General features: G+C 40.4%; 2 protein-coding genes across 2 annotated transcripts in view; both read right to left on the reverse strand.

The window, feature by feature from the left end:
* Positions 1–13,367, reverse strand: part of NR2C1 (nuclear receptor subfamily 2 group C member 1) — a 55,677-nt gene extending 42,310 nt beyond the window's left edge. The window contains exon 1 of the mRNA XM_086610920.1: positions 13,316–13,367. The gene's annotated coding sequence lies outside the window, so the exon portion shown is untranslated. The remainder of the gene's footprint in view (positions 1–13,315) is intronic.
* A 5,468-nt stretch (positions 13,368–18,835) lies between these two features.
* Positions 18,836–27,748, reverse strand: part of FGD6 (FYVE, RhoGEF and PH domain containing 6) — a 70,302-nt gene continuing 61,389 nt past the window's right edge. Inside the window, exons 18-21 of the mRNA XM_086610035.1 lie at positions 25,479–25,606; positions 24,625–24,753; positions 21,650–21,798; positions 18,836–19,374 (exon numbers count right to left, since the gene is read on the reverse strand). Coding sequence (XP_086466161.1) covers positions 19,338–19,374; positions 21,650–21,798; positions 24,625–24,753; positions 25,479–25,606 — 443 coding nt within the window. The 3' untranslated portion in view covers positions 18,836–19,337. The remainder of the gene's footprint in view (positions 19,375–21,649; positions 21,799–24,624; positions 24,754–25,478; positions 25,607–27,748) is intronic.

Consider the following 27,748-nt stretch of genomic DNA (forward strand, 5'->3'; position numbering starts at 1 on the left):
TGGCTATGAGAGAGAGCAGGTATTTTTAGATTATTAATTCAGTGTTATCAAACAAATGCTAATAAAATACTGAAGACATCCCGCTCTCTCAAATCCAGAATTGGCCACAGCTGTCCTTTATTCTTGCTGTTAGGAGCAATGTAAGTATACTCTGTTTTGCTCTTTAGAGCAGTGGAAGAGGTTCTCTAAGAGATTCCTTGTCTTGATAATGTATTATTTTTGCAGGAATCCTAAATTAGAGATGAGAAAAAGTAGGAAGGAATTTGGAACAGAATAGACAGTTAATCAACCACAACCTCCACGAGGTACTGAGTTGTGGCAACACAGTCTAAATGCCTCCAAAATAAGCAAAATTAAACAATAACCCAAAGGGCACTGGTCACCAAATCCTTTGACTAACTGTTTAGAATCAAACGGCTTTACAGGTGATGATCGTTAAATAAAAACATAATGAAATTACAATGTAATTTGAAAGCCTGACTAGATTAATATTCCCTACACAAATGATGCTCCTATCATTCCCTAATCAGAAGAATTACTATGGGTCAAAACGATTTTCTTTGAAATGTGATTCTCAGAACCAAGAAAGAGAAATCTGTGTTCACAAGAGTTTTCAAACCCATCTTTTTCTGGACTTGAAGAATGTCACCTCTTCATTCAAAGCACCTTCAAGGTTTTTCTCAACACCTATAATCTTCAGACTTGTAAACCACACAGCTCTCAGAAAACAAAAATCCCTCAAAAAAGCCTAACACTTAAGTGTCCATCATCGAGGGTCTCAACCACCACATAAAGACAGCTTTTAAGAATGCTTCACTGGACACCTGACAGTGCATCTTAGAAAAAAATAAAATATTCTCTTTTACCTTCAAGTAGTTAATAATAAAAATTGAAAAAAATAAAAGGAAAACTCCTCTTGAAACTCCATAAATTCTTCATCATAGTCATGAATTCACCAGCTATGAATCTCATACATCACAAGCCTGTTGAGACACACAAACCTCAAACTAAAACAAAAGCTTTTCAATTGCTCATCCAGCCATTCTGTGCTGCTAGTTAGATCATCCCTCAGCTCAGAGGCACACTTCTGCACTGCTGTCTTGGTAAGAAAGAAAAAGACCCACCTTGAGAATCAAGAGGTGTGTACTTTAAGGAATTATTTTGCACCTGCTAGTTTGTTCTCCTAAACTAGATGTGACTGTCCTCACACCTAAGACGTTTTAGTAAAATAAGTAAGCTTAAAAACTGAAAGTGATTTAAACTATCATGCTTTCATGTTTTACCTTGCAGTAAAGGAATACACACGTATTCGACTATGACGCTCCAGCCATAGGGAAACTTAACTCTCAGAGAGGCATAAACCATGAGAAGTGAATTATTGGAGCTTTACCCAAAAGAATCACAGAATCATAGAATGGTTAGGGCTGGAAGGGACCTTCAAAGGTCATCTAGTCCAACCCCCCTGCAAGGAACAGGGATATCTCCAACTAGATCAGGTTGCTCAGGGCCTCGTCCAACCTGGCCTTGAATGAATTCATCTGCTTCTCATTTTAACTAGACTAGTGTGAACAGACTACTTCAAGCATACAAACAAGATTGAACTCTTATGATGAAGAGGAATCTGGAGAATTGGTTGAGCCTGTCCTACCTCTTCGCATTGCCTGGAATAAGCACAAGGAAATTCAGCCCATGGTATCAGAACCAGCTGTCAAAGCCAGACAAATCATCTGAGCGAGAGCACATGGGACATGTATACAATGGAAAAGGAATATACTCACTTGAGTAAGAATTTGCAACTACTATGGTCAGACCACAATAGAGAGTTGCTACGTAAAACTAACAGAACATTTTTAACAGTTTGCATGGACTATTAACATGATATTTCCTTAGCTCACACTACTATTTAAATAAAAACGTTAAAGCTGTCTGTTCTTCTTGCTACAACTGTATTACTAGTAGCAGTGCAAAATTTCTGGAGAAAAGTTGGTTGAGATATACACTAGATCTTGGTAACTTAGAAGATAGACCTGAAAACCAGGTTGGTAGTCAATAAAAATATTAAGCAAACCACCTCTTACATGCAGTTATTATAATCTATATGCAAAAATCAATTGCCTAGAAAAAAATTACAATGAAAGTATTGCAACAGTGAAAGGTGTGTGCATATGTATATATATACTCACATAAAAAAAAAAATTCTGGGACTTAAGTGGGATAATTGAAATGACAGAATTTGTTAGTATACATTTACAATTATAAAAAAAAATCTTTGACTAGCACTAGGTTCTTTCCTAGATATAACTTATATCAGTACTAAATGACAACTGCTACATTATGAAAGCCATGAAAGCAGCTTTTTTAATTAGTCTTTACAACAGCAATGGATGCATTGGAAGAGTGCACTCACTTTTTCTGCATTTTCATGCACGCATTAGAACTTGACAATTTTGATGCCTCTTTTGATGTGACATTAATCATCCTACTGGATTCTTTTTAGAAAACCTATCACTTAAAACAAAAGGAAGGGGGAATTATCTCTTCACATTTTTGTGTTGAATTTTTGTCATTCAAAGCCATCGCTAAGTAATAAGACCAAGATACATCAGGTCTATGAAGTTATACTGATTACGAGGATATGATCTTATGATGGCTTAAGCAGGTGAAATTCCTTTGTGTAGAAAAGAACAACTGGCAAATTAATACTCTCTAGGAGTCAGTCCCACTATGGCTCTTGCTAGTGAGAAAAGCACTGATTCAAACTCTCAGAAGCAGGCAACTAGTCTGAAACACTGGTCTGACTTTAACAGCGCTCGTAAGCAGAGACAGCATAGCCTGGAACAACCTGCTGAATTAATCCTCCATCTCCCTTGAGTGTACATGTGGATGAGCTATTTCTGAACTGGTTGCTGAATCACCAGAGAGCAGTGTATTATTCTGAAGTTTGTCTTTACCATTTGCGTTAAAATGCAATGCAGTAGAGAGTACTGCTCAGCAACCTGCTCAACAGCATCTTGGTCATCTGTATATTACAGGTGGGACAACAGCCAGGAGTCCTGTCAGGAACTGCGCTGAGGTCCTTGATTATGTATTGGAGGTCTTAAAGTAAAGAGTGTAATCTTAATATTGGTTCAGAGCTCAAATTTCCATGGACTTTAAGAAAAAATTATGAATGATTAGTGTCTCTGACACTTGCAAATGTCAAACTCAACTACATCCTAAAATAAAGGCTAGTGAAAATCAGGTTCCTCTCTCATTTACCTAACATGGCATAAGTGAGCCTATGGCTCAGGTTGCCACACAACTTCATGTACTGTGAATGCATCCTTTGTAACCAGCGTGACTTGTAATTACATACAATGAAAAAGCGATACGTTTTACAGGATTATTCCCTTGTTTTGTTTTTGTTTTCTAATGTTGTGAAATTAAAGAGTATTATTGACAAAAAATTTACAGATTAATTACATGATGTTTTATATTTTGATATTTGCAATTTCAAGTTGAATAAACATTCAGTAGTAGGTTCTTCTGTGTGTTGTTGCTTTATTTAACTCGGTGATCCCTAAACACCAGGGCAGTAATCAACAAATCCAGTATTTATAACTATGGTACTCTGTACTGAAATGCCTTAACTTAAACCACCTCCAATAAACCACACCACTTTGCTCTGAAGATCACATGTACTGGTGAAAAAACTCACCAACTTCAATGTTTAAATTATAAATTTTCAGGCAGGATTTCATGCCACAGCTCAACTGTTGAAATGGCTAGCTGAAACAGGTATTCTTATCCTACTCCTTGTTCTCGCTTTATTTTTTCACCTGTGCGCTGGCATTGATATAACAATCTGAGGATCAGTTCAAGGAACTGAACTGGCAGAAACCTCTTTTTTTGTAGAGTCAGGGCATAATTTCAAAGGTGGTTAGAAGAGAATTACAGCTTACCTGTGGGGAGAAGGTACTGCTGACCCTAACCTGCTGACCACACACTAGGACAATTCAACTCACTAAAAAGACAGAAAAACTAAACTAGCAGAAATGCACCAAACATCTGCGAGTTAAGCACACTGAACTAATTTACTTAGCACTCCAATTCATTCCACTGCAGACAAAAGGGAGAACACAGAATGGTTTGAGTTGGAAGGGACCTCAAGATAATCTAGTTCCAAGCACTCAACATGTTGTTAGAAATCAAGAGGGAGGAAAAAGAGGAAGATGAAGGAGGCGGCAAACTTCCCTTTCCATCGTTTGTGGCGGGGAGCTGATAATTCAGTTCAGCTGCACTGTGAAACTGTACACTTTGTTTTCAGCCTGTCCAGTTGCCGGACACAGCTCACCATGGAGAGAGACAAGGACCACTTCCAGTTGGGTGAAGCAGTAAGGCTGCCTCTTTGAGCAGTAGCCACCTGTTAGGCTGTGCATCTTGACACTGGAGATGGAGAGGCAGGACAGGTCAAGGAGAACTGGCTGTTGACAAATTCTAAGCTAACTTTGGGACAGATGTAAAAAGTTCTGTAGTTCACCTTTTGCTTACCTAAGGTATCTATGTTAGACTTCACATCAGGTATGCTTAATCACTCTAGAGATCCCTGCAAAGAATTAAGCAAGAAAAAATGCTTTAGCTGTTTTTTCCTTCTGTTATGTAAACTTACAAATTTAGTACATTTTTTAAGTTTTTAAAAGCTTCTTTTCCTGAATTACTCCAGCAAACTTTCCCACAGGTCGAGTTGTTTCACATGATGAACATATTCTAAACTCAGAACTATGTGAAACCAGGAAATATTTCTTAAACACTTCAGAACAAACCTTCATTTCCTAGTAAAGAAAAAGATTTAAATAACTATCACCACAGTCTAAGTTTTGATCTTCAATAAGTGGAAGTAATCTTCAAGGCGTTCTCATCTAATGTGAATCTTCCTGATTTCAGAAACACTTCTTCCCACTCCCCCAGTTATCCAAACCATGCCACGCACCTTCAAAGCACACATCAGACAACATTCAACAAATGTTTTTTTATTGCTAGTATAGGAAAGAAGTAGATTGAGTCAAATAATTGATGGTTTCTTGCTGGAGAATGCTTTGTTCTCCTTTCAAAGGGAATGAGACAAATCAAGATAAAACAAACTTTATCCAGATGCTAGTTAAAGACTGTTAATCACATTTATTTTACCTTTCTGAAATTATCTAAAACAATGAAAGGACGAGAGCTGGAATTCAAAAAGGAACCAGAGAACAGAAAATTAAAAACCCTGCACATACTCTTAGGATCTTCTTTATAACACCCCACAATTAAAAGAACTGTAATAATATTAGTTATATTATTGCTCCAAGAGGGGAGAGGAGGAGAGACAAGGCTCCTGCCAATACATCAAGCACTAAATTATTTGCAAAGATTGCCTCATTCATATCTCACTTTGAATATTCTTGCAAAAGTTTTGTTCTCTCACTGTTACAACCAGTGAGTCTACAGTTGCTTATAGCAATTACTGCTTAATCGCTCGACTGTTTCCCTTTTTTCACATCAGACTGAAGATCCTTTCCTTTACCATGAAGGTTCTGAAAAATGAAGTGTTAAGAAATGCTTTGTCCAATGACCATTTGGCTAATGATACTGATCACTGCTTAAGCTCTTACTTCCTCCTACAACTTTCTGCAGATCTGCCATTAAGATCAGAAACACTTTCTAAAACTCTACAAAATAGATACCCAACCTTCCTTCAGTTTGTCTTAAAACAGATGTGCTGCTGACAACAATGTCAAAACTGACAACATTTAGACTGTCAACATGATTAGATCACTGCCTCTCCAACTGTGCAATACATTCTACTTTTGTACTTTTGTATTCCCTCAGTCTGCAACGATGGTTTGTGTATTTTCTCATAAGTGGTAAATTTCTGGGGCTAGGGAAAAATCACTTTCTTAGAGGATACCCAACACAGTAAGGTTCCTCTTCTGTTGCTCCAGGTACAGAATAACACAAATACTAGCATCTGTATTTATAGCTATTAGATCTGCTTTACAAGTAAAATCACTGCATTCGTTTTCCAAGTTATTGAGTCCTTGACAGTATTACTGTCATTACCACATAATTAAATAAATAAAAATGAAGCTCTTTCAAAAACCTTTGAAAAAAATGACTAATGGAGAGACAGAATTATATATCCATCTCTTCTTTTCAAAACCTCAATGCCCCAAGACAATTTATTAGAAGAAGCATCTAAAAGCAGGCATTTTGACAAAAGACAGGCGTTACACTTCCTCTGTATTACTTACAACGCATTTATTGCATCTCTCTTCAATATTCAGACTCAAGTAAAATGCAGCCAAAATCCCTTTATGTACGTAAATCCTAAGGAATCTTGTTAGTTTATGTCCCTAGTAAATGAGTTAGTGTGCCTTCTTGGCAGGAGTCGTCAGAATTATTTTTAAATACATCACTATCATGAGCGTTAGCCCAAACTTGTTGGTGTTGAACCTGGCATCATAGCCAATGGTTTTCCATCACTAGATAAGCACTCCATGAGCTACTGTGTCAGTCTTTCATTAGCTTGCACTAAGTCAACCACGCTTTTTCACTTCTTCATCAGTTTTTATGTGTCAGTTTTCTCAATGTTTTAGGCAAATCAACTTCAGAAAGACTTTTTTAAAATTGTTTTTGGCTTACTTCAACTGAAATGGATTGGATTAGGAAACATTCCCATCAGCACAGCCAGAAGATTTGAGGGTCGGTAATCAGAAGCACTAACCTCTCCACTAGTACAGTTACACTTAGAAGCATCCATGTTTAACTCACACCCTTCTCTAGCAACAAAAGTTACACAACTTTAATTGTCCTAGTAGGAAGTTCCTACTAATAGTGTTTCAAAATATTATACCAGTGAAGATTAAGGACTTAAAAAGCAGTAGCAGGAAGAATATTACTTGGTTTGGACTCTTTGTTCTGTTACATTGCACTGTTGGTATAGCTACCCCACTATCAAGTACCTCAATTCTGATTTAACACCCCTAAAATGAGTAAGAACAAACCACATTGGTATGACGATGCAACATGAGAAAATTCTGTCCACCCCAGAGATCTTCAGTTTACTTTTTTTTAAAAAAAGTCATAACCCAGGCCACTATAGTTTTACTGGTACAAAAACAATGCTTGTAAAATTTGAGTAGTTCAAGTTACCCTGCTGGCAATGTCAAACCAGTTTGACTATATATGGAATTGCATAATGATTCTGGTAATGACTATGTATATGTATGGAATGTGTGTTAATACAGAGGTCTTTCCTAGATTAAATTCACCCGTAGAAGATCAGATGCACATTTAAACTAATGAAGTTACATAAGAACTTTCTAGATACTTTTGAGGTACAGGTACATTAACTAATTAGGACTGCAGAAGTTATGTGAACTTTACTTTCTCTTTTTATATCACAGTAAAGAGAAATACAGGAAGACCAACATGACTTCTTAGAAAAGCTCAAAAGGTTAATCCAGTGGAAAGCTAACTGGAAAAGTATTCCCCCTCTTAGAAGAAACTGTCTTAATCTCTACAGTCATACTGCTTCAGTAGCAAATTATTTCAACAGATCTTGGAAAATGGACTAAGGATATGCTATTTTAGCTCAGGCCATCACACTGGCCTTACAGCTGCTCTGTACCTTAAAATGGAAACTAGACCTCATTTCCATTCTTAAACTCATCATGTACTAATTAAGAACTCAGTATAACCTGTGTCAAACTTGTTTAATCCATACCTACACATAAAATAGAAAGCACTTAAACCCTCTGCAATTAAAAGTGTCAGAGTTAGGGAGTTTTGTTACTTGTTTTGAGCACTAAGATTTCTTTATACTTCAGAACAGTATTCTGCAATGCTTCACATATAATAAATTAAGTCAAACACTTGTGAAACAAATGACACTACTCAGCTCGATGCTTCATATGAACACAGGAAGTTAAATGAGCTATTCTCGGATTACTGTTCCATAAGCCATATTGCTGAAGATGGCAGAACAGCTGGCAGACTTAAAAGAGTAAGATTCTCTTTACCCATGAACTAAGTAATATTTATGTGACTCTTGACACCCAGTTAGATACTGTTTATTAAATTTGCATGACATCAAGATTTAAAAAGTACATATGTAAGAGACAGATAACCACAGGAAACAGAAGCAGCTAAACCTGCAGGCAAGGGAAGATGAGATGCTTGCAAAAGCATAAGGGAATAATTAAAAGGCACACAGCAATAAAGAGACACAATCGCAGGCATGCCTGTACAATTAGTTTGAAATCATTGCTCTCACCGCTTTTTCATGTAAGCGAGTGCCACAGCAGGAGGTGAGGTGAGGAAAATAGAATTGCTGGGATAAATTTTTAGGAGACTGTTGAGTCATTCTTAAGAGCCTGGACCACCAAAGGGAGAGTCTCACTTTTAGCCCTGGGCTCCTGTTGCTTTTATCCTGCCATCTCTAGCATCTGCCTGAACAGCTAGAGAGCTAATTCAGCTCACCAGCCCCAGAAACAATGTGGAAAAGGAAGGAGGAGGAAAGGCAAGGGGGCCATCTGCAAGCTGAGTCCACTCACAAGAGCCCTGGCTACATGCCAGAGCTAGGTAAGGAGACAGTCATTTAATCAGGTCAAGCTGCCCTGTGTAACATCAGCCATAGCCTGCATCTCCACCTGCAGCTTGCAAAATCCTGTATTGGGGTTTTTTTCTTCCTGTACCAAAGTGGTTCCCTGCACCCGAGCTGAAGCTGCACAATGAACCAGACCAGGAGGTTCATCTGACTGAAGAATTCCCCCTTCGTTGGATTAGGTTCAGCCAAGTCCATTCTCCCATCTGTCACAAAGATTACACTAACACAGCATAGCGAGTGCAAACCCTTCTTTCCGAACACAGAGAGGCATTATGGCCACTATGGTATGATTACAGCATTTCACGAAGAGGGGTAGCCCCACTCCTGGCTGACAGCTTTGTTCCCCTCTGCATTTGACCTTGTGGTTGCAGAGCTGTAAGGTAAGCTCATCTTCTCAATTTATTTACCCTCTGGCTAACAACGGCTATACATAGCACCATAAAAACAGGTAGAATCAGAAATAAGACCATTTCTTTTGGCCCATATTGTTACCCCAGCTTATGTATAACACCAAGTTGCCCATATAGGTGTAGTGTGACATGACTGCTCAGAGCATTCACCGACCTACAACCACAGATAAGTTGACACATGAAGGTGTGCTATGTAAAGGACTTTCAAAAGTGTTCAACAGTACTACTACTAACTCTCCCCTTACAATTTGCACACGCTCATATCCACAGAAATTTCCTTCAGAAAAACACCCCGAGTTTCACAAACATCCTTCCAGTAAATCGGTGTTGAAATTGTTTCAGATAAAAATATCCCTTTATAAATATCATCACCCGCCTCTTCCTTTTTTTTAACTCTACAGGATTAGATTTTTTTAGAGGATGTGTGTTGCTGGGTTTTTTTGTTTTAATTCCTATAAACACACATGTAAAGCACCCTGGAAAAAAAATATTCAGATTAAGTCAGTCAAGAGTGAAAGCATTAGTCATGTTGACACTTACACTGTCCTGCTAATACTTCAAAGGAAATATATTAGCAAAACAAATGGGGCAATTTTCACACCACAAAGTTACTGCTAAGTTATAAACAACCACCTCAACTTACATGGAATTAAATAACCATTAATTATAGCTAATATGACAATAGCAGAGGGTTTGGCTTTAGTTTTTGGTGGTTTATGTTTTTCAAGTTTCTGGTTTAACTTCCTACAAAGGCAGTCAAATACTTAGCTTAATCCAGCCTGTCTTACTATCAAGTCGAACAAAATTAATTCAAGTTAAGCAAATTTAAATAGCCTTTCAAAAAAGGCCTGGCCAAACGAACAAAATCAATCTAAATATTGATACAGAAAGGCAGTTCTTAGACCATGATTTTCAGGAAGGAATGTGCTTCCTTACAAAATCTGCAGCACTGCATTGTAAGATACATGGGACTTGCCTGGAAAGCACAAGCAACCTTCAAATATCAAGAATTAAGAGTCTGACTCTTCAAAATAGAAAACCTTTATTCCTTTAAGGGTTTGATGACTACTACCTAACATAGTAATCTCTAGAATCAAAAGCTGCTGACTGAAGGGTAAGAATATGGACAGGTCTGCATACACAACAGAATTTGATTAACTGCACCTCTGCAGTTTTATCTATCATTCTCACACTGATGAAAAACTGTTTTGCAGCAGCTTACCTTACACCAATAATGTGCAGGCAAAAGTTTAAAATACTGAAACAGCACTGAGGGAAAAAATTTTATAAGTTTACCAGAAAGTAACTTAGGTATTGGTTAGTTTTCCCTGAGGGTCCCTGTCAGGTTCCATGCTGCAACCCGTGTGTGACAAAGAAAGCATACGCAGACAGCTGTGCCAGCCACAGCCTAGAGCCTCCACACCCACCCCAGCTGCTTACCACTTCCTCACAGTGGATGTTAATACCCCAACAGGTCTAGGAAAGCTACTCACATGAGAGCTCCCTGACCTGTATCAACCAAAATAACTCAGGTTAGCAAAGCTTACTATTAAGCCTGCTTAAGTCAGGACGGCTGCTGAAGCAGGAAAGGCACACACACTCTCTGCCAGCTGCAGCACTGCCAGCTGCGATCCACTTTGTCCACCAGCAGAACAAACATGTAGAAGTTAAAGATTTGACACCACTATTCCATATACACAGTTAAGCTCACTACTTCAAGCAAGGGGTGCTGTTTTTTTTTCCAAGGACTTTTCACCTAGACACGGGACATATGTTACTTCATTTAGGGAAACTGCTTTCCTTCACAAACTTTAAGGAAACTCCAGCAACTTCACTGGCTGTACAAATTTTAATTGCATAATACAATAATCACACAGTAAATCAAAACGAAAAATGAGTATCAGCATAGGGAACAAGCAAACTAATCTTACCAGTGTAAATACTTAGATTTCACATTATAGACGAAAGCTAGTTTTCATTGGACTAGCACATTAGCTTTAAGCATTTTGTAATTTTATTTTGCATGTGAACTATTTAAATGCATGCTACAGTACCAGCGGGTTTTTGTTTGGTTTTGTTCCGCTCCCAATACACCTTTAACAATAGAATACAATAATGAAATAAATCATGTTGAAAGGTACTTCTGGAGGTCAATCTCCTTCCCCCAAAGCAGAGTCAGCTTCACTTACACACGTTGCTTAGTGCTTTGTCTTCAGAGGCTAAGAAACTTGATGAGAAAAATCAATGTAGGCTTTAAAAAAAACCCCACACCCTTCCCTCTCCCACAATCTAGCTTGGGCTATGCCTATTCTTAAAGATAACAGAACTCCCAACAAATTTGTTCTCTTCAAGACAACACTTCACAAGAAAACATAATCAGCAAAAAACCCCTGAAATATTAAACTGCCCCAAGAATTGAGAGGAAAAGCTGAAGTAAGACAATTTATCTATCTACTGTAAGCTCTTTTCTGTAAAAAAAAAAAAAATCTTTTATCTGTTGTAGAAAAGAAACAGACTTAAATGGTGTCCAATCATCCAGACAGAGCAGTTTGTACGAACTGCAGAAGCAGTGGAGGACTGTGTACGTCACTGGGTGATGTCAGTTACGCACCTTACTTTATTATACATATGCACACGTACAGCTGACCACCATCACGTGAAAATACTCAGTTATGTGGTAAGAGAGGGTCTGCAACATCTCTGGAGTAAGAGCTACAGACAGAAAGAGCAGAACATTTCACAGACCTTAAGACTTCCCTCAAACAAGTGTCCCTGAGGAAAGCTGTACAGCAAGAGGAAGCTATGGGCTAAAGAGTCTGTTGGACTAGGACATCTCATGTCACAACTGGCCACCACGGAAAAAAAAAAACATTTATTCTCAAGTAGAAATACTGTTACAGAAAAAGCCATCCAAAAATTACAAGCATAGAAGAAAGAGTCATCGGTTGAATACTACCTCACCCAGTAGACTAGTGTGATGTTTTGCCTTCCCCTCTGATACTTTTATTGCTACTTATACAATGCTGATTCCAAAACCAGGAAGCTGCCCTGCAAAAAGCTATTTTAATTTTGTCATCTTACTTTTCTACGATAGGTGTGAATGCATCTCCTCTTACTATACCACGTTTCCCAAGCACACCTTGCTGAAGCTGCTATCAGTAGCTTCAGATATTTCACACATGAAGAACACATAACTCATTTTTTTAAGAATCATGTCCACACATTTGTCTTCCAGTAAAACCAGTATCAAAAGACTTTTTTTTTACCCGCTGTTGCGCAAGTTTATTTGCACAACACATGCTATCTCCTCTTTTCCCTCCACAACGCGCAAATATCTTTACCCTACAGTACAGGGCTGTGCTTTTTACACTTAAAACAACGTATTGCAGCACTGAGAAAAGAAAGAATCCACGAACCCCGCAGCTTAAAAGAAAAAGCCCACCCAACGAGACAAAATAAGGAACAGCGACAGAGTCATCTGCCCCGACAAAAATAATACCGGGTGCTACGAAGGACAGACTACCTTAACCTAAGCCAACCCAGAGAGCCGCCAGAGATAGCTGAGAACAGGGAGCCGGCGGGATGACGGCAGTCAGCAGGCACAAAGTGACTGCGGGGCTCACAGGGGAGCATGGCCACCCAACACCCCGGGACGGGGGAGGCCGCGCACGGCAGCCGCGGGGGCAGAAGGAGAAGCGCGGCGAACAAACTCCAGAGCAACGCCCGGGGCCGGCCTCCCCCCCCAGCCCATCCCCCAGCAGACGACCCTCGCCTCTCTCCTCCCCGAGGGCTTCGCTGAGTTGCGGCGAGACGCCGCGGGGCGGGGGAAGGAGGCAGCGAGTCGGCGCCCGGGCTCGCCCTCCGCCGCAGCCGGCGGGGCCGCAGAGCGGCGCCCCGCACAAAATGGCTGCGCGGCCCCGGCGAGGGGCGGGGGGGCCGGCGCCCAGCACGAGGGTGGCATCGCCTGCCGCCACCTCCCCCCGCGGCTCCCCCTCCCCGGCAGGAGGGGCCGGAGCCCGCCGCGCCGGATGGAAGCGGCTGCCGGCGCCGCCCGGATGCGGGGCGGCGGGCGGCGTAAGCGGTTCCTGTAGGTGAAAGGTCGGGGGGCGCAGGGCCGCCGGCGGGACGCGCCGAGGCCTGAGGCGGGACAGAGCGGCACGGGCGGGGCGGCGCCCCGCACGGCGGGGGCGGCGGGCCGGCAGCCGCCAGGGCGCACACCGTTAGCGCGCGCGGCCGCCGCCTCCGCCGGGCCGCGGACGCTGCTGGGGGAGCTGCTCACCTGGCGGGCCCGGCGGCCTCTCCGGCGGGTTTATTTGGCGGCGGCGGCGGCTCCGGCTCCCGGAGGTCAGAGTTCGCGACCCCGCCCCCTCAGCTCGGCTCCGCTCGGCGCGGCCCCGCCCCGCCCCGCCCCGCCCCGCCGCGGCGGCTGCGCCTGCGCCTGCGCTCGCGCCCGGCCGCCTGGCGGGGAGGGCGGGGGGCTCGCCGGGGAGGGCGCCGCGCGGGGCGGGGCCGGGCGCCGCTGTCGCGCCCGCGTCGCCTTCACGCCGCTTCCCGCCGCCGCCAACGGGCACGGGCTGCCCGGCAGCGCTGCTGCGGGCAGGTGGCAGCCGGCCAGGCCCTGAGCAAAGCGCTCCTCGGGAGGAGGCGCCTGAGGCGAAGCTCCCTCACAGATGGGCAGTCATGGCTGTGCCCCGAGTCGTGCGGCATTGTCGTGCCCTTCCAGAGGGGAGCTCGAGTCTCCAGATCCCCACTGCAGTTCTCTGCAAGGAAACAGGAACGTGGCAGCCTTCGACATCACGGGCGCGAAGCCGTTGCTTCTGGCTTTGGGTAGCTCGGTGGGGTCTGCCAGCTGAGGCACACGCATGGCTGCACCCTGCAGAGCCGGTTGGAAACGTGCAGCGTGACGAAGACCTAAACCCCCTCACGGTGCTTTGCGTTACCCTCGCGGTTACTGTAGCAGCTCGGCCCGCGGTGTTTGATAGAGCTGTTTTTCTCCACCAGCACGGCGGCAGCAAATTACTTCATTAAATGTCAACGCTGCTCTGAACAAGGTTTGGAAAGGCAACGGGAGCCCGGCTGCTAATGAGAGCTCTCCCGACTGGAGTAGGGCTCCCGAAAAAGTGCCAAAGGAACAACTTACTGCTGTTCTGGCTATGTCTTGACACTCGTTTGGACCAAAGTTGTGTTAGCTAATTCTTAGTTTATGCTAATTATTTTAGCGACCTTGATTTTAAGTAAGAGTTTTTTTACTTTAAATGTCCCTTTTTTCCCTTCCTCTTCCATTCGTCCAACGAAGATTGTAGAGCTGATGTTAGAGATCAGCAGGAACTTCAAGATCATTTAGGCCACTGGGGCTGTGTGCACAATTTCACTATCTGAAATTCCTTTAGACCATTTTATCCAATTTCTACTGAATCAGATGACATAAGCATCAACATCTGAGAAGCAGAAATATGAAAAAAAAACCCAAGTAATTTGTGTATTAACATTAATAAAATCATTCACCCTCTGATCTTGTCAATTCCTTTACTACTTTTCTTCCCACCCCCAGTCCCACAGCTGCACTTCCATCGAGCTACCCTAGCTCAAGATCACTAGTTCAGTCAGTACTTGCAAGCATCGTATTTTGCTTTTTGATCAAACACATTCCCAAAAGCCAACTGCAAATGAGCCTTATGAAGAATTTTTAAATTGGAGCAATTAACTTGCTAAGCATTTCTTGAAAGTGTCGAATGTTACAGCATTCCCAATTTACTTCTCAAACTACTCTGAGCTACACATCCACTGCCTAAATGAAGGAACTTACTGCAGTTTAACAAATACTTGCACCGAAGCTGATTTCAGACGCGTATTCTGATATCCTCAATAGAGCAGAAATGTCACTGTACCTAATAAAACATGTCTTGATTTTTTTTTCTTAGTAAGTGACCCCATTTCATACTTGATCTGTATTACAAAGGCTGTGTCAGCCAGGATTACGAGAGACACATCCTTATCACATGCAGAGAAGCAAAGCCCTTTATGTTGTTGCTCCAAGTTATCAAAAAAATGGTTTCAAACATCTGTCAGAGAAGTACAAGGAGGCAGCAAAACTAACCTGACAATTCTCTCCCTTACAAACCCTGCTAAAATACTTAGCCCAACAGAAACTGTGGGATTCAGGCACTCTTTAATAGATAGCAGAACTGGATTTTGCAAAAGGATTTATTAATGTAACACCCTTCATTTGACCTTCACACAGACATAAATCCTGTAATTCTTCAGAATGATGGTTTCTTAGGATACTTTCTTTGCCATGGGTATGTCTATCCACAACAATGTGCTAAAGAATTTATTTTAAAAAATCAGATCAAATATCAGGTGCAGTAACCATTAAGAACAGCAGGATGATGGGATTTCTTTTTAAAAAGACAGACAGGACCACAGCACCAAAATTGGTAAATTCACGTATTTGTGGCCGAAGGAGAGATGAGTAAAAATCCTGCGTCCTCACAAAAATAAGATCCCTGGTGTAAAATAAGATCCCTGGTGTAGGGAGCTTAGTTCATTCCCGGGCTGATAAAGCTTGGACGGGCTGTCATTCCCCAGGGCTGGAGGTGGCTTCAGGAAATAAAACCCCACTATTTGGTGTCCTCCAGGTGGGACTTGCTCAGGAGCAGTTTTTTGGATTGCTGCACTTTGTCTGCAAGCTGCGTTCCAGCATAGGCTCTGCACCCAGTTGTGGAAAGGCTTTACAGAAAAGAAACATCATGAACTTGTGAAGGTGTGGGCTTTTAGTTTTGAGGGGCTGGGGAAGAGGGAACAGAAAGTGAAGAACTAGACAGCAAGGGGCAGCTAAGGAAAGACTGGAGGGCAGGATGATGGAAATAATTTTCATGGTAAAGACACTAGTTTTGGTAATGAGAGTGTGTAGTGTCTTGGCTGACATGAGCAAGACAATTCACTTAAAATTAATGCTTCAGGTGGTCAGATCCAGCAGCAGCGTCAGTCTGTGCACACAGCCTACTACCTTTTCATGCCATTTTCTGTTTATAAGGGCAAAACATCGTTAGGAATTTTAAAGCCAGACTGATGTGCAGGATAATGACAGCAAATTCTGCTTTGAAAATCAATGAATACATGAATTATGTAGTACACAAAAAGCTAAAAATACATTAAAAAATCCCAATGCAGACTCGACTAATGTGAATTTATTTATACAAAAATGATACATATCCACAGGAATATTTACAACAACTTTAAACTGGTTTCTTTTACAAAATAAGGATGCTATTCTTTCATTTAAACAGTACGATTTAGGACTGATCCAAATAAAAGCCTATTTGGATGGTAAATACAGGGGATAGCAGTTATGGAAAAAAAATGCATTGAATGTGTCTTTCCAAACATCTCTTTATGTTACGATGTAATATACTTAATCAAGTAATCAAGTTTCCACACACAAATAATATTTAGTAAAATGTGTTCCATAGCTGCTCAGCTATCCATTTGTTTTAAGTCCTTTGGGCACAAAAAATAGATTTAAGTTAAGGACAATTCAGGATCCTAAAACCTTTAATTTATCCAAGAATAGAGATGCTAGAACTAATATTCAATGCTAATGTTTGTCTCATACTCTACTAACCAATCTTAAATTAATTATTCACTATAGATTTTTATAAGAAGAGGTAGCCAGGTATTTAAAAGCTTCTGGTCTTGTTTTAGTGTTTAGTCAAATCAAGAAGTGAACACTTTACTTTTGATGGTAATGAATCAAAATGGGAGGCGAGCTGGAGAAATAGGGTAAGTTTGAAAAGCAGCCATCTGAAAATGCCTATGTTGTGAGTTCTTCACGTGACACAAAGCACTAGTGCTGGAGAAAGAGGAAAAGAAGCATTCAAACGTGTTTACAAAGACAATTTATTTCACACAGAATTAGACTGCAATATGTGTACTATTGTTTTTAAGGCTCTGTTCTAATCTATTTCTGTCACAGAAATATTTTTTGATCGATCAACTGCTTCTGGAAGAAGTCCTCTGATTTTTATGGAACCTCTGAAACTATTTTCTCACTCCGCACCAAATCCTTGAGAGGTAGTTTGACGCCACACATAAGGACCTTATTCAGTATGTGTTTTGACTTTTATTGCTGTGTTTTGCAGCAGGGAGTTCAATATCAAACCATAAATTGAAATTAAATTACTCGTTTCTAGCCAACTTTCCGATTCGTTTGCCGGCTCATGGCTTTCTATCTTAATTGGTGTGCAGTCCCTATAAAAGTATTAAGAAGCCCTTCCCTCAACTGGAAGAGCCACATCAGATCTCTGTTACATTGGTGTCAGTTTTGTTTTGATTACAGTAAAGACCATGTCAAAAATCACCCTGAAGAGACATGCTAATAGCTTACGTGGCTTCAGTCAGCAGCTGGTTTTGAAAATTAAGTAAAAGCCCTTTATATAACAAGAGAAAAATATTCATGTATTGAGTTTGTATTAAAATAAAAGAGAATAAAGGCTTTGATCAGACTCCCACCAAATTTCAAACACTATCTGGTCAAATCTCTAGCGTTCATGAGGGAAGCCAGACCTACAGCCTTAAGTCCCTGATTCAGAAAGGTTCTCTACTGAAATGCTTGAATTCAGTGAAATTACTTGTATACTTAATATTAAGCATTAGGCTTCTGAGCCCACTGCTAACTTAACAGAAGCTCTGAAAAACCAAGCTTCTTCAGAGCTATATTGGTATCTTGGACCTGATCTTGAGGTATTTGAGAGAATAAGAGAATTTTGGTTTGCATTTTCATTCTTGGCCTTTCTGTGATTCTATCTATTGTACCATCTATTCTCTTTCCTTTGTGAGGCCACAGCATAGCTATTAACATGGATTCAAACTATTAATTACAAGTGAATTGCTCTTAATTCTGTTACCACAACTAGCTTGATTCAGAGGACTATTGAAAAGCGTTTCATACAGTAAAATTAACTGGCTACATATGCATCACATTTGACATAAAACGGCTTCCTTTCACGTGTTTTTCATAGTTCTAGTTCCATTTATGCTATTACAGTGTTTTTCAAATTTTCAAAAGTTAAATAGATAAATGCACCAGAATCATCAGTAAGTACTTCCTAATGAGGTATACTGACAATTTTCTTAAAGAAATAAAACCCCAAACACCTAAAACTGAATTGTGTTTTAAAGTGTCAAACAGAACAAATCATAGTGTAAACAAAAGGTATTTCAAAGAATGGTATACGTTTCAATGCCATCTGCACTAAAAAAGCCAGGTTTTCTTGGTATGGCTATTCCAGTTTAAACATAATATTTAAATATACAATAGTTCAAAATTTTAGGAGAGAGGGGTGCATGTATTTGTTTAACGTTCTTTGAACAATAGTTTATACAGTGTTTCATCCTGTGTACAGAACTCATTTGACACACAGTTTTGAATCAAGTAAGATATTTTGTCTTTTCCCTGTATATCAAAAATGTATTTTTTACTCTGCTTTAAATTACTACTGGAAACATAAAAGAAAATATATCCTGCAATTGTTTGAAGATAACTCATTTAGTCTCTTTGGCATTTGTAGTACTGTAAAAGTTCTAGTGCCTTATCTCTGTAATTGCAATGTCTGTTTTAAAATATTTTTCCCTGTTCTCTTTTTTAATAATTGAACTGTACTTTGCAATTTCTTCTGTGACACAGAATTTGTTGTACTGTTTTAATATACTGATATGCAAGATTTCAACTGCTATTCAAGAAAAGGAGCGGCAATATTATACAACTTCTCATAAAGGAGCTTACATAGCCAACAAAGATGCAAAACCATTGAAATTCCTATTCTGATCTGCCCTATCTATCCTATTCTGATCTGTTCTTGCTAAATTGCAAAGAGAGAATCAGCAACTTAAGACTTATACATGAATCACGAGGAACTGTATAATTGCAACAGATTTGTTTTGTGTTGTTTTTTTTTTTTTTTTAAGCACAAATTTTAGGAATATGTTGACCAACCACCTGCCATTTTGAAGACATGGGCACTTTGGACCTCAATGCAGACCTCACAAATAATTCTGACTGTTACAGTAAACATTAGAATTTAATAAATAACACATTTTGTAGCAACACAGAAATACACACAATTCTTTAAAAAAATATTACCTTACACTAAAAATGCAACAACTCCTAATCCTGACAAATATATACAATTTTGTGTAGATTGAGACGGCAGGATTCTGTTTTTATGAACAGCTGCTGTACTTGCTTTTACCACCATCCTTGGACGTTTTCCTTTAGACTTGCAGACACTATGTTGACACTGCTATAATATGGTGCCTTCTTGAAAAGCTTCTATCCACCTATTAGAAAATGAAACACTGTTAGGAAGTTGCTGGTAAAAGTACAAATCACACTGCTCTGACTAGCCAAAGATTCACACAATGAGTAACATCATACTTCCATTACCAGTTGGTCTGTTAGTGCAAATTCTAGAAATCTGTCCAATGAGTCCAAACATACAAAGCTTGCTAGAGATGTATTAGGTATCAGTACAAGGCCAGATGATAGAAACTATTTTCTGAACCTCTTCCATACTGAAGTTACATGCATAAGGAACAAGTGAAGCTGGGGAATCGAATGCTCAAAAAGCAGAAAATGCCAAGGTTCTGCCAACTTTCATAACATGACTTCATACCTTTAAAAAAAAAACCCAAACAGTACTCCTGTCTCATATTTCACTGCAAACATGATCCGGGATGAATCAGGATACTAGAATAACTGAGTGCCATCTGCACAGCCCGTGCGCTCTGCTCTTGCAGCTGGTACAAGGGTGTTAGTGAAGGACTAGCAGGGCTGAGGGAGGAAGCCACAGGGCACATGGGCTGGGGTGGAGGAATGGTGCCTTTGCACGATGACAGAACTTCCTCATATTCACACACGCAATATGTGCTACTACTGAATCATGTATTAACAGATATTCCGCATGTCATAACCATGAAAATACAAATACATGTAAAAGGCGAGGAAGTCCCAAACACTTGATCCAAGGTGTCTCAAACTGGAAATTCAAAGTTGATATTCAGACTTTTACCCCCTAGAGCTGTGGTTTCTGTTCCCACTTTATTATGAGGGTGATAAACTTCCTCACCTTCTCAAGGATGCTGCAAAAATTAATGTGTCTGAAGCACTCCAATGCTACACTGAAAAATACAGTAAAAAACGGAATAATTCTGTCTTCTGAGTAAGGGCTGAACTGTGTGCATGTAAAGTTAAGGGGCCCACATACTGATGATCTTTTTTGCTGAGTGAAAATCTTGCAAGAATTGAATAAGACAAAGACTGTAAAACTATCTTTATCATGGAAATTCAAGCCTGCCTTCGTATTCACAGGGTATCTAAACGGTAGTCACAGGTGTTGGCTATTCCTTGCCCTGAGTGTTTAACTTTGTAACCGTGTGCGTGTTCTTTGAATTCAAGCTTTTGGTACGAACCTATTAAGCATGTATAAGTAGTGTTCATGCATGCCCATCTGCACACACAACTCAAACTTCTATCCCTTACTTTTTAGAGATCACTGTATTTTCTTTGCCATATAGTCATTAAAAATAGCTAAAATGGTATGCGAATACAACAAATTCATAAACTTAAGCATTGAACATAGTACTGGACTAAGAAATTTAAAAGCTTATCAAAAAGTAAACATCTGTTAAAATTTATTACTACACTTACACAAATACATGAGATACTTCTTTGACCCTAACAGGAAAAAAATAGTGTCCACTGATGCAAACAGGCCAACAGCATGTTCTTTGTTTTTTTCAAGCAGTGTTTATTCTGCAGGTTCAGCATAAATCTCCTAAGGATATTAAATACTTGGAGAAAGCTTGCAATTTAAGGTACTTAATGTTATTCCTAGCCTCAGTAAAATGCAGTATGTCCAATTTCAAGTTTTCATACTAGTGACAAAAGCCATTGTCTGAATAGGAAAACAAAGCTGTTGAATGCCTTGGATTTGTTTCATTTTGTTTTATATAGTACAAATGAGCACACAGTGGAACAAGAGAATACCATCTTAATGAACAAGGAAACATTTGTTTGCATCTGCAAGACAAAATACTTCCAAAATAAAATAGAGAGTTCCAGATTTTGTGGGTGGAGAAGGGTCATTAAGTATGTTCTCAGCTGTTCACAATTTTCAGTTGCCCTGGGTACTTTTTTTAGAATACCCCTATTTGCACAAAACTAGACCTGCAGCCATTTGAAGGCTTAAGTATTAATAATGGACTCGTTAGCGCATATAAAATCTATTTTATTAATGTAAAACTCATTTGGAAAAACTGCAGTGAAACCAGTCAGATAAGCTGAGCATATAGGCAAGATAACTTAAATGTATTGTTTCCATGTTCATTTCCAGTTTACTCCATGATTCGTATAGCAAACGTTTTCTACTGATTAATGAGAAAGCTTCTAGGTTATTTTATATAAAACACACACAATACATAAATTGATAAACATAACTCCAAATTCAAACACCTCAGCAGGACTTGAAATGAAACAGCTTGTGTGAGTGTTGTTTGAATTCAAGCTTTTCGGCTGAACATACTAAGTAACAAATTAATTCAAATAGTTTCTTACTTTTGAGCTGAATGGGGATCATCTGCCTTGAATATGTAAAATAAAGTGTTTTTGTGCAGTAAATGGAACACTCTAGACTCTGAGTTTTCGTCTTTCACTTCACTGACTGTGAATCCAAGTAAAGGCTGGCTCTCTAATGCTGCCACATCCTATTTCATGGGGAAAAAGGCAAATAAGACAAAATTAGTGCTTGTAAGACATACTAAGGAATGCATTTAGACTTTACTCATGCACCATACCATTGCAACACATTATGCAACAAACAAGTTGTTACAGTCATGCACAAAATGCCGCTTTTTATAGCCTCCATGCATGAATCAGGGGACAGGAAATAACAAAATCTCATAGACTTCAACATTGCTGTTCCTCTTTTTATTTCCCTGATAACATCTACCTTGTCTTTCACTGTATAGTCTCATTGTTCTGCCTGGTAAGGACTTCTTATCTCAAAACATCGACTGCTACCTCGCAGCAGACCAAAGGTCTGTCTAGCCCACTGCTCTCTCCAACAACCTTAGTAGTGAGTTTTCATGTCTTAAAAGTGATATCGGATGCTATTAGCTGCCCTGAGTACACTGGAAGGAGGAGCTATGGATGTAACCTATGTTCTCAAGCACTGGAGTCACACTCCAAATACTATGGATGGCTAAACTTATTTTCATAGATTTCATAGATTTCTGGGTTGGAAAAGACCTTAGAGATCATCCAGTCCAACCGTCCCTAATCCCCATTAAACCATATCGCTAAGTAGCTCATCCACCCTTTTCTTAAGCACATCCAGGGATGGGGACTCAACCACCTCCCTGGGCAGCCTATTCCAGTGGCTGACAACCCTTCCAGAGAAGAAATACTTTCTAACATCCAACCTGAATCTCCTCTGACTAAGCTTATACCCATTTCCTCTTGTTCTATCACCCATCACTAATGTAAAGAGCCCTTCCCCTACCTCCCCACCACCCCTTCTCAAGTATTTGTAGGCTGTAATCAGGTCTCCCCTCAGCCTCCTCTTCTCCAGGCTAAACATCCCCAACTCCCTCAGCCGCTCCTCATAAGTTTTATTTTCCAGCCCCTTGACCAGTTTAGTCGCCCTTCTTTGGACCCGCTCCAGGAGCTCAATATCTCTCTTAAAGCGAGGGGCCCAAAACTGGACAGATGCGGCCTCACCAGTGCCGAGTACAGGGGCAGGATCACTTCCCTGCTCCTGCTGGTCACACTATTCTTGATACACGCCAGTATCCCATTGGCCTTTTTGGCCACCTGGGCACACTGCTGGCTCATATCAAGCCGGTAGTCAACCAACACCCCCAGGTCCTTCTCCGCCAGGCAGCTCTCCAGCCACTCTTCCTCGAGCCTATAGCGATGCTTGGGGTTTTTATTTTTATTTTGCTTTCTGTTGCTGAAATTAACAGGACAGGGATGAAAAGTTGCTGAGTGTTCACAAGTGGTTGGCTAGGAAAGAGTAGCAAGAGAAGCTGTACCTTTTTATTTTCTCTTCATTTAATTTAAAAAACTGGCTAAAAAGGCAAACTTTTCACTTCCTCATTCATCTCAATTACTTCCTTTTTTTTAAACTCTTGTCTTTTAATTAATAAATAACAATGCACAGCATTTTTGGAAAGAAAAAAAAAAAAAGTATTTTCATCCTGTGCAAATTCCAAAACAGTGTTGTGTAGCTAGGCAGGGTCCTGCAATGCTTCTGGATAGGAAAAATAAACAAAGAATGTATGTAAACACTGTCACATCAGGTGAAACCTTTGGTAATTGTTTCTACATTGAAACAAGAGCATCCTGTGAAAGTAGCATTTTTTGATAATGGAAAACAGTCAAGCAAGGCTTAGCAATCTATTTTACTATCTTAGATCTTTGTACCACTAATAAGTGGTCTTTTTACCACCAATCTTTATAGCACTTGGAGCTAATATAAGTAGTTTAAGTGAGGTTTCCTGGTTAAGGCCACACTGGACCTTTCCTTGCCTTATCAAGATGAAAAATAAGGACAGATATTACCTTTTTTTTTTTTTTTTTATACTATTGCTAATGCTGTGGTGGAAACAACATCACAGGTTCTGCATGTAATTCAGAAGTGCTAAAATAAAGGTTGGCACTACAGCAGTAACAACCCAGGAACAAATCTGAGCACAAACCAGGAAATAACTAGAGTAGGGCTGGCGTGGAGAGTGAAGAAGGGTAATTCTTTACAGGGTCAGGATAGGTTGGGCTTCACATTTTGAAAGAGAGTGAGGGATAGCAATACCTTTAAATAGATGCTTTGGGTATTTTGCTCTTGAAAGCTATTAGCAAACTATAACATATAATACAAAAAAGCAAAAAACAAGATATTCCAGTGCTACAGTACATCCATATACGTTGCAAAACATTATAAGATGCAATAAAACCACATCCTCAGCACATGCTGGGATACACAGATTTTATATACATTGATTAGAGATCATTCCACACTGCAATAAGACTACACATTCTACATAAAAAAGCAAATGCATTTCACTTTTGTTACTGCAGCACTGTATATTAAATAACTCCAAGCTGAAGACAACAGTTCGAGAAGTAAAGAGATTTAGTTTGCTCATTTTCCAAGCATTCAAAATACCTTGTGGAACTGCAGAACAAGATACTTCGAGATGCTTTTATAATGTTGGCTTTGCCACTAGTCCAGTGTGATGCATCCGAACAGACCCCCATGTATTCAACTGACTCAGAACATACCTACAACTGTGCAACAGTGTGCAGTGCAGAGGGACTCAAAGCTAGGTCTGGAATCAGAAACAGCGTAGCTATATCAGCGTATTATGGTACCAAGCTCACTGGGCCTTTTTCAAAATACTGCATCACAGTCAGATAAATTACTGTAAGGTGATCTAATTTTATAGCTTGTTTCTAGATCATAAGAATAAACAACTTTGTTACAAAGACAGTATTATCATTGGATATTTGATTTCTAATATGTAGTCTCTCACCTCGCTAGCAGCATATGTGTATAGCACCTTATTTTTTATAACAAACCAGAGGTGTTTCCATGGTTTCTTACTGCCCTTAGATCTGTGTAGATAGCCACTCATTGTAGAGTCTTCTGTATTTGCTGAAACCTGAAGAGAAAAAAACAACAAACAAACCCCAAGGGTATGTATGCATCTGTCCAGGTTTTCACAGTATAGCTTTTTATAAAAAAGATCTCCAGTGCCCTGTCCTGTCAAAGACTCAAATTCTTACCTGATCTCATGTTAATGTTGCTAATTAAGTCAGATGGCTGAAAGAAAAATGATTTTTGTCTGCCACCTTCTATCTGGTCTGGATGGGAGGTTTCTGCAGTCACTATGGGTTGGAACTTACTGGATGCAACAACACAAGAGAGGGCTGAAACACTGAGGACCACGTACAGCTGGAGAACACACATTCCTACACAAGAAGAAAAATTACTTCCTCCCATTCTCAAGACCTTCAGTGTAGGTAGGCAGAGTTTAGCTCTGCCTTTCCTAATCATAAGCCAAGAGCTGAGTTGGTTAAAGAGTCTTCTTCTTGACTGTTGGTACAGAGGTAAATCACAGTTCCTTGAAACACAGGGAAGCAAGAAAGAAATTACTGTTCTGACTATCTCTCTGAATCACAGTCTCATAGGTGTTTATGCAGTTTATACACTGCTTCATAGTTCAGTCCCCGTCTGTATAAAACTAAGGCCCAAACCACTTTAATAGGTGAATTTTGACTTTTGATTCTAGAGAAGATGGCTAAATTATGGATTTTGTTGTTGTTGTTGTTAGTATTGATGATATAATACCAACAAGGCGTTACTTTTGACCAATAAAGCACTTACTTCTTTGAGGGCTGCAGGAATTTTTTTCTGCTTTCTTCCAGAGGGAATACTATGTAATACTGTAGACAAGGCACTTGATGGAGATTTATGGTTGACTGGGGATCCGCTCTTGAGAGTGCACTGGTTATCTAAAATGCACAGGATGAATATATTGCTTTCATGTCACAGATGACTAAACACAGACAATGATTCTTGGACTTTTTTTTCCTTAAAAACAGCTGACATTTTTATTCTGATTAGGTGTAGCTATTGAAAAACTATAATCACCTTAAATTCAGTGTTGAATTAACTTTTCAGTATTATCATCAACACCATGAGTTAGAATCCTCCAAATTACAATCAGACTGAAAAACCGCAAGAAATTTGAAACTAAACGGATTGGTCTTGTTTGTTTTCAAAACCTGTTTTTGTGATATTGAACTACCTTTGCCCATAAGCAAGGTGAAATTTAAGTCTTAAAAACCACACAAGATTTTTAGAGCTGTCCTCTGCAGTTTAATTTGTGCTTTCCCTCTGTTCCCCAACACTCTGTCCTTCAGTTCTATACATCTGTTATCTTCTCAGCTTTTTTCAGTATGGATCATAGAACCAGAGAATGGTTAGGGTTGGAAGGGACCTCAAAGATCATCTAGTTCCAACCCCCCTGCCATGGGCAGGGAAATCCTCCACTACATCAGGTTGCCCAAAGCCTCATCCAACCTGGCCTTGAACACCTCCAGGGATGGGGCATCCACAACTTCTCTGGGCAACCTGTTCCAGTACCTCACCATCCTCAATGTAAAGAATTTATTTCTTACATCTAACCTAAATCTGCTGTAGGGCTTATATCTAACCTAAATGGATGCTGTAGGGCTCCTCTCTCAGCATCATGCCATCGCATACACTTCTGAAGATTCCCATCTCCAGAGCACGTATTGTCTTTCTCTGCTTCCACAGGCAGTTTCTTCATTTCTCTTGGAAGACTTCTGCAACACTTCACTCCTTTAAAACCCCCTTTTATAGCAACACCCACCACTACTTTCCAGCCCGGTCTGGAAGGAGCAGGGCTGCCCTAAGCTTCATTAACTTCCCTTCTAGAGTTGTCCCTCAACGAGGTGAGCCTCTGAAATAATGAGCAGAGCAGGAGAGTAATAGGATTGTCAGCTGTACTGCACCTGCTCCGCGGCTCTTTTCCCAGCTAAAAGCACCTGCGATTGCCAGCAGCACAGCAGCCTCTAGTGCCCAATGCAGAGACCTGCAGGTGGTCCAGGCAATCCATCCTCCCCAGCATTGCAGGCTCCCACGGCCACCACTTCAAGGGTGTCGATGCGGCTTTCCACATCCCCATGACAAATGCAGCTCCCAGCATGCTGGAAGCCATAGCTTGATTATTTCATTGGGGCATCACGGATTTCCTGGTACCCTAGAGAGCTTGTGTTGAACTGGAGCCTCAGCCAGAGGGAAGGGCAGCAAACTGTTTCAGTCCCTGGTTATAGTTCATTTGTGTATGTTATATCAGAGTCTTGACAGAACTCAGACCACATCTGGTGAGATGGGACGGGATTCTCACCTCACTGGGAGGTGTCCCCGTTGATTTTACATTCACTTCTGCATAATGATATGAAGCTACTTCAAAGAGACAGATTTGAGTTCCCTCAGGATGAGAAGAAAACTGACTCTGGCTCTCCTCTCTAAGCAAATGTTATCACCACCATGCATCAGTAGTACCACATTCTCTGAAAGTGTTTCAATTAAAATAGCTGTGGCGATGGTGTTTTACGTTGAAATCCATGTTGCCAGTGTGTGGTAGGCAACTGTTAAGAGTTTGCCCTCAGAACTGAGGCGCAGATATGCCAGCTTCTTGAATTCCAGATGAGCCAAGGCCTGAGGCTGAAGAGACTCAGCTTCAGTAAGATGAAGTCCTATGTCTTTACAGAGCCCCAGAACTTCAGCTATCTCAGCAGCTTAGCTTCCAAAAATGAAGTTTACATGCATGTAAGTTACAGACAATAAGAGTACACATGAACCCACTGGGAGGTCATGATAAGCTGCAAGGATTTTAATGTATACTTGTACCCTGTGATTAATGAAAAGCAATATAACACTCATTATCTCAAAAAACAAGTAGCACAAGCTACATGTCATAGAGGAAATGCATGCATGTTTCTAGAAGGAAGAGCCAATGTACTGCAAATTCACTTCCTAACTTACTCCACAGAAACTTGTTTGGGCTCTTATAACCTCAGATGCCTTTAGACTGGGTGTTAGGAAAAAGGGTAGTCAAGCACTGG

The sequence above is a fragment of the Tauraco erythrolophus genome, chromosome 4, assembly GCF_009769465.1.
Source record: "Tauraco erythrolophus isolate bTauEry1 chromosome 4, bTauEry1.pri, whole genome shotgun sequence".
Lineage (NCBI taxonomy): Eukaryota > Metazoa > Chordata > Aves > Musophagiformes > Musophagidae > Tauraco > Tauraco erythrolophus.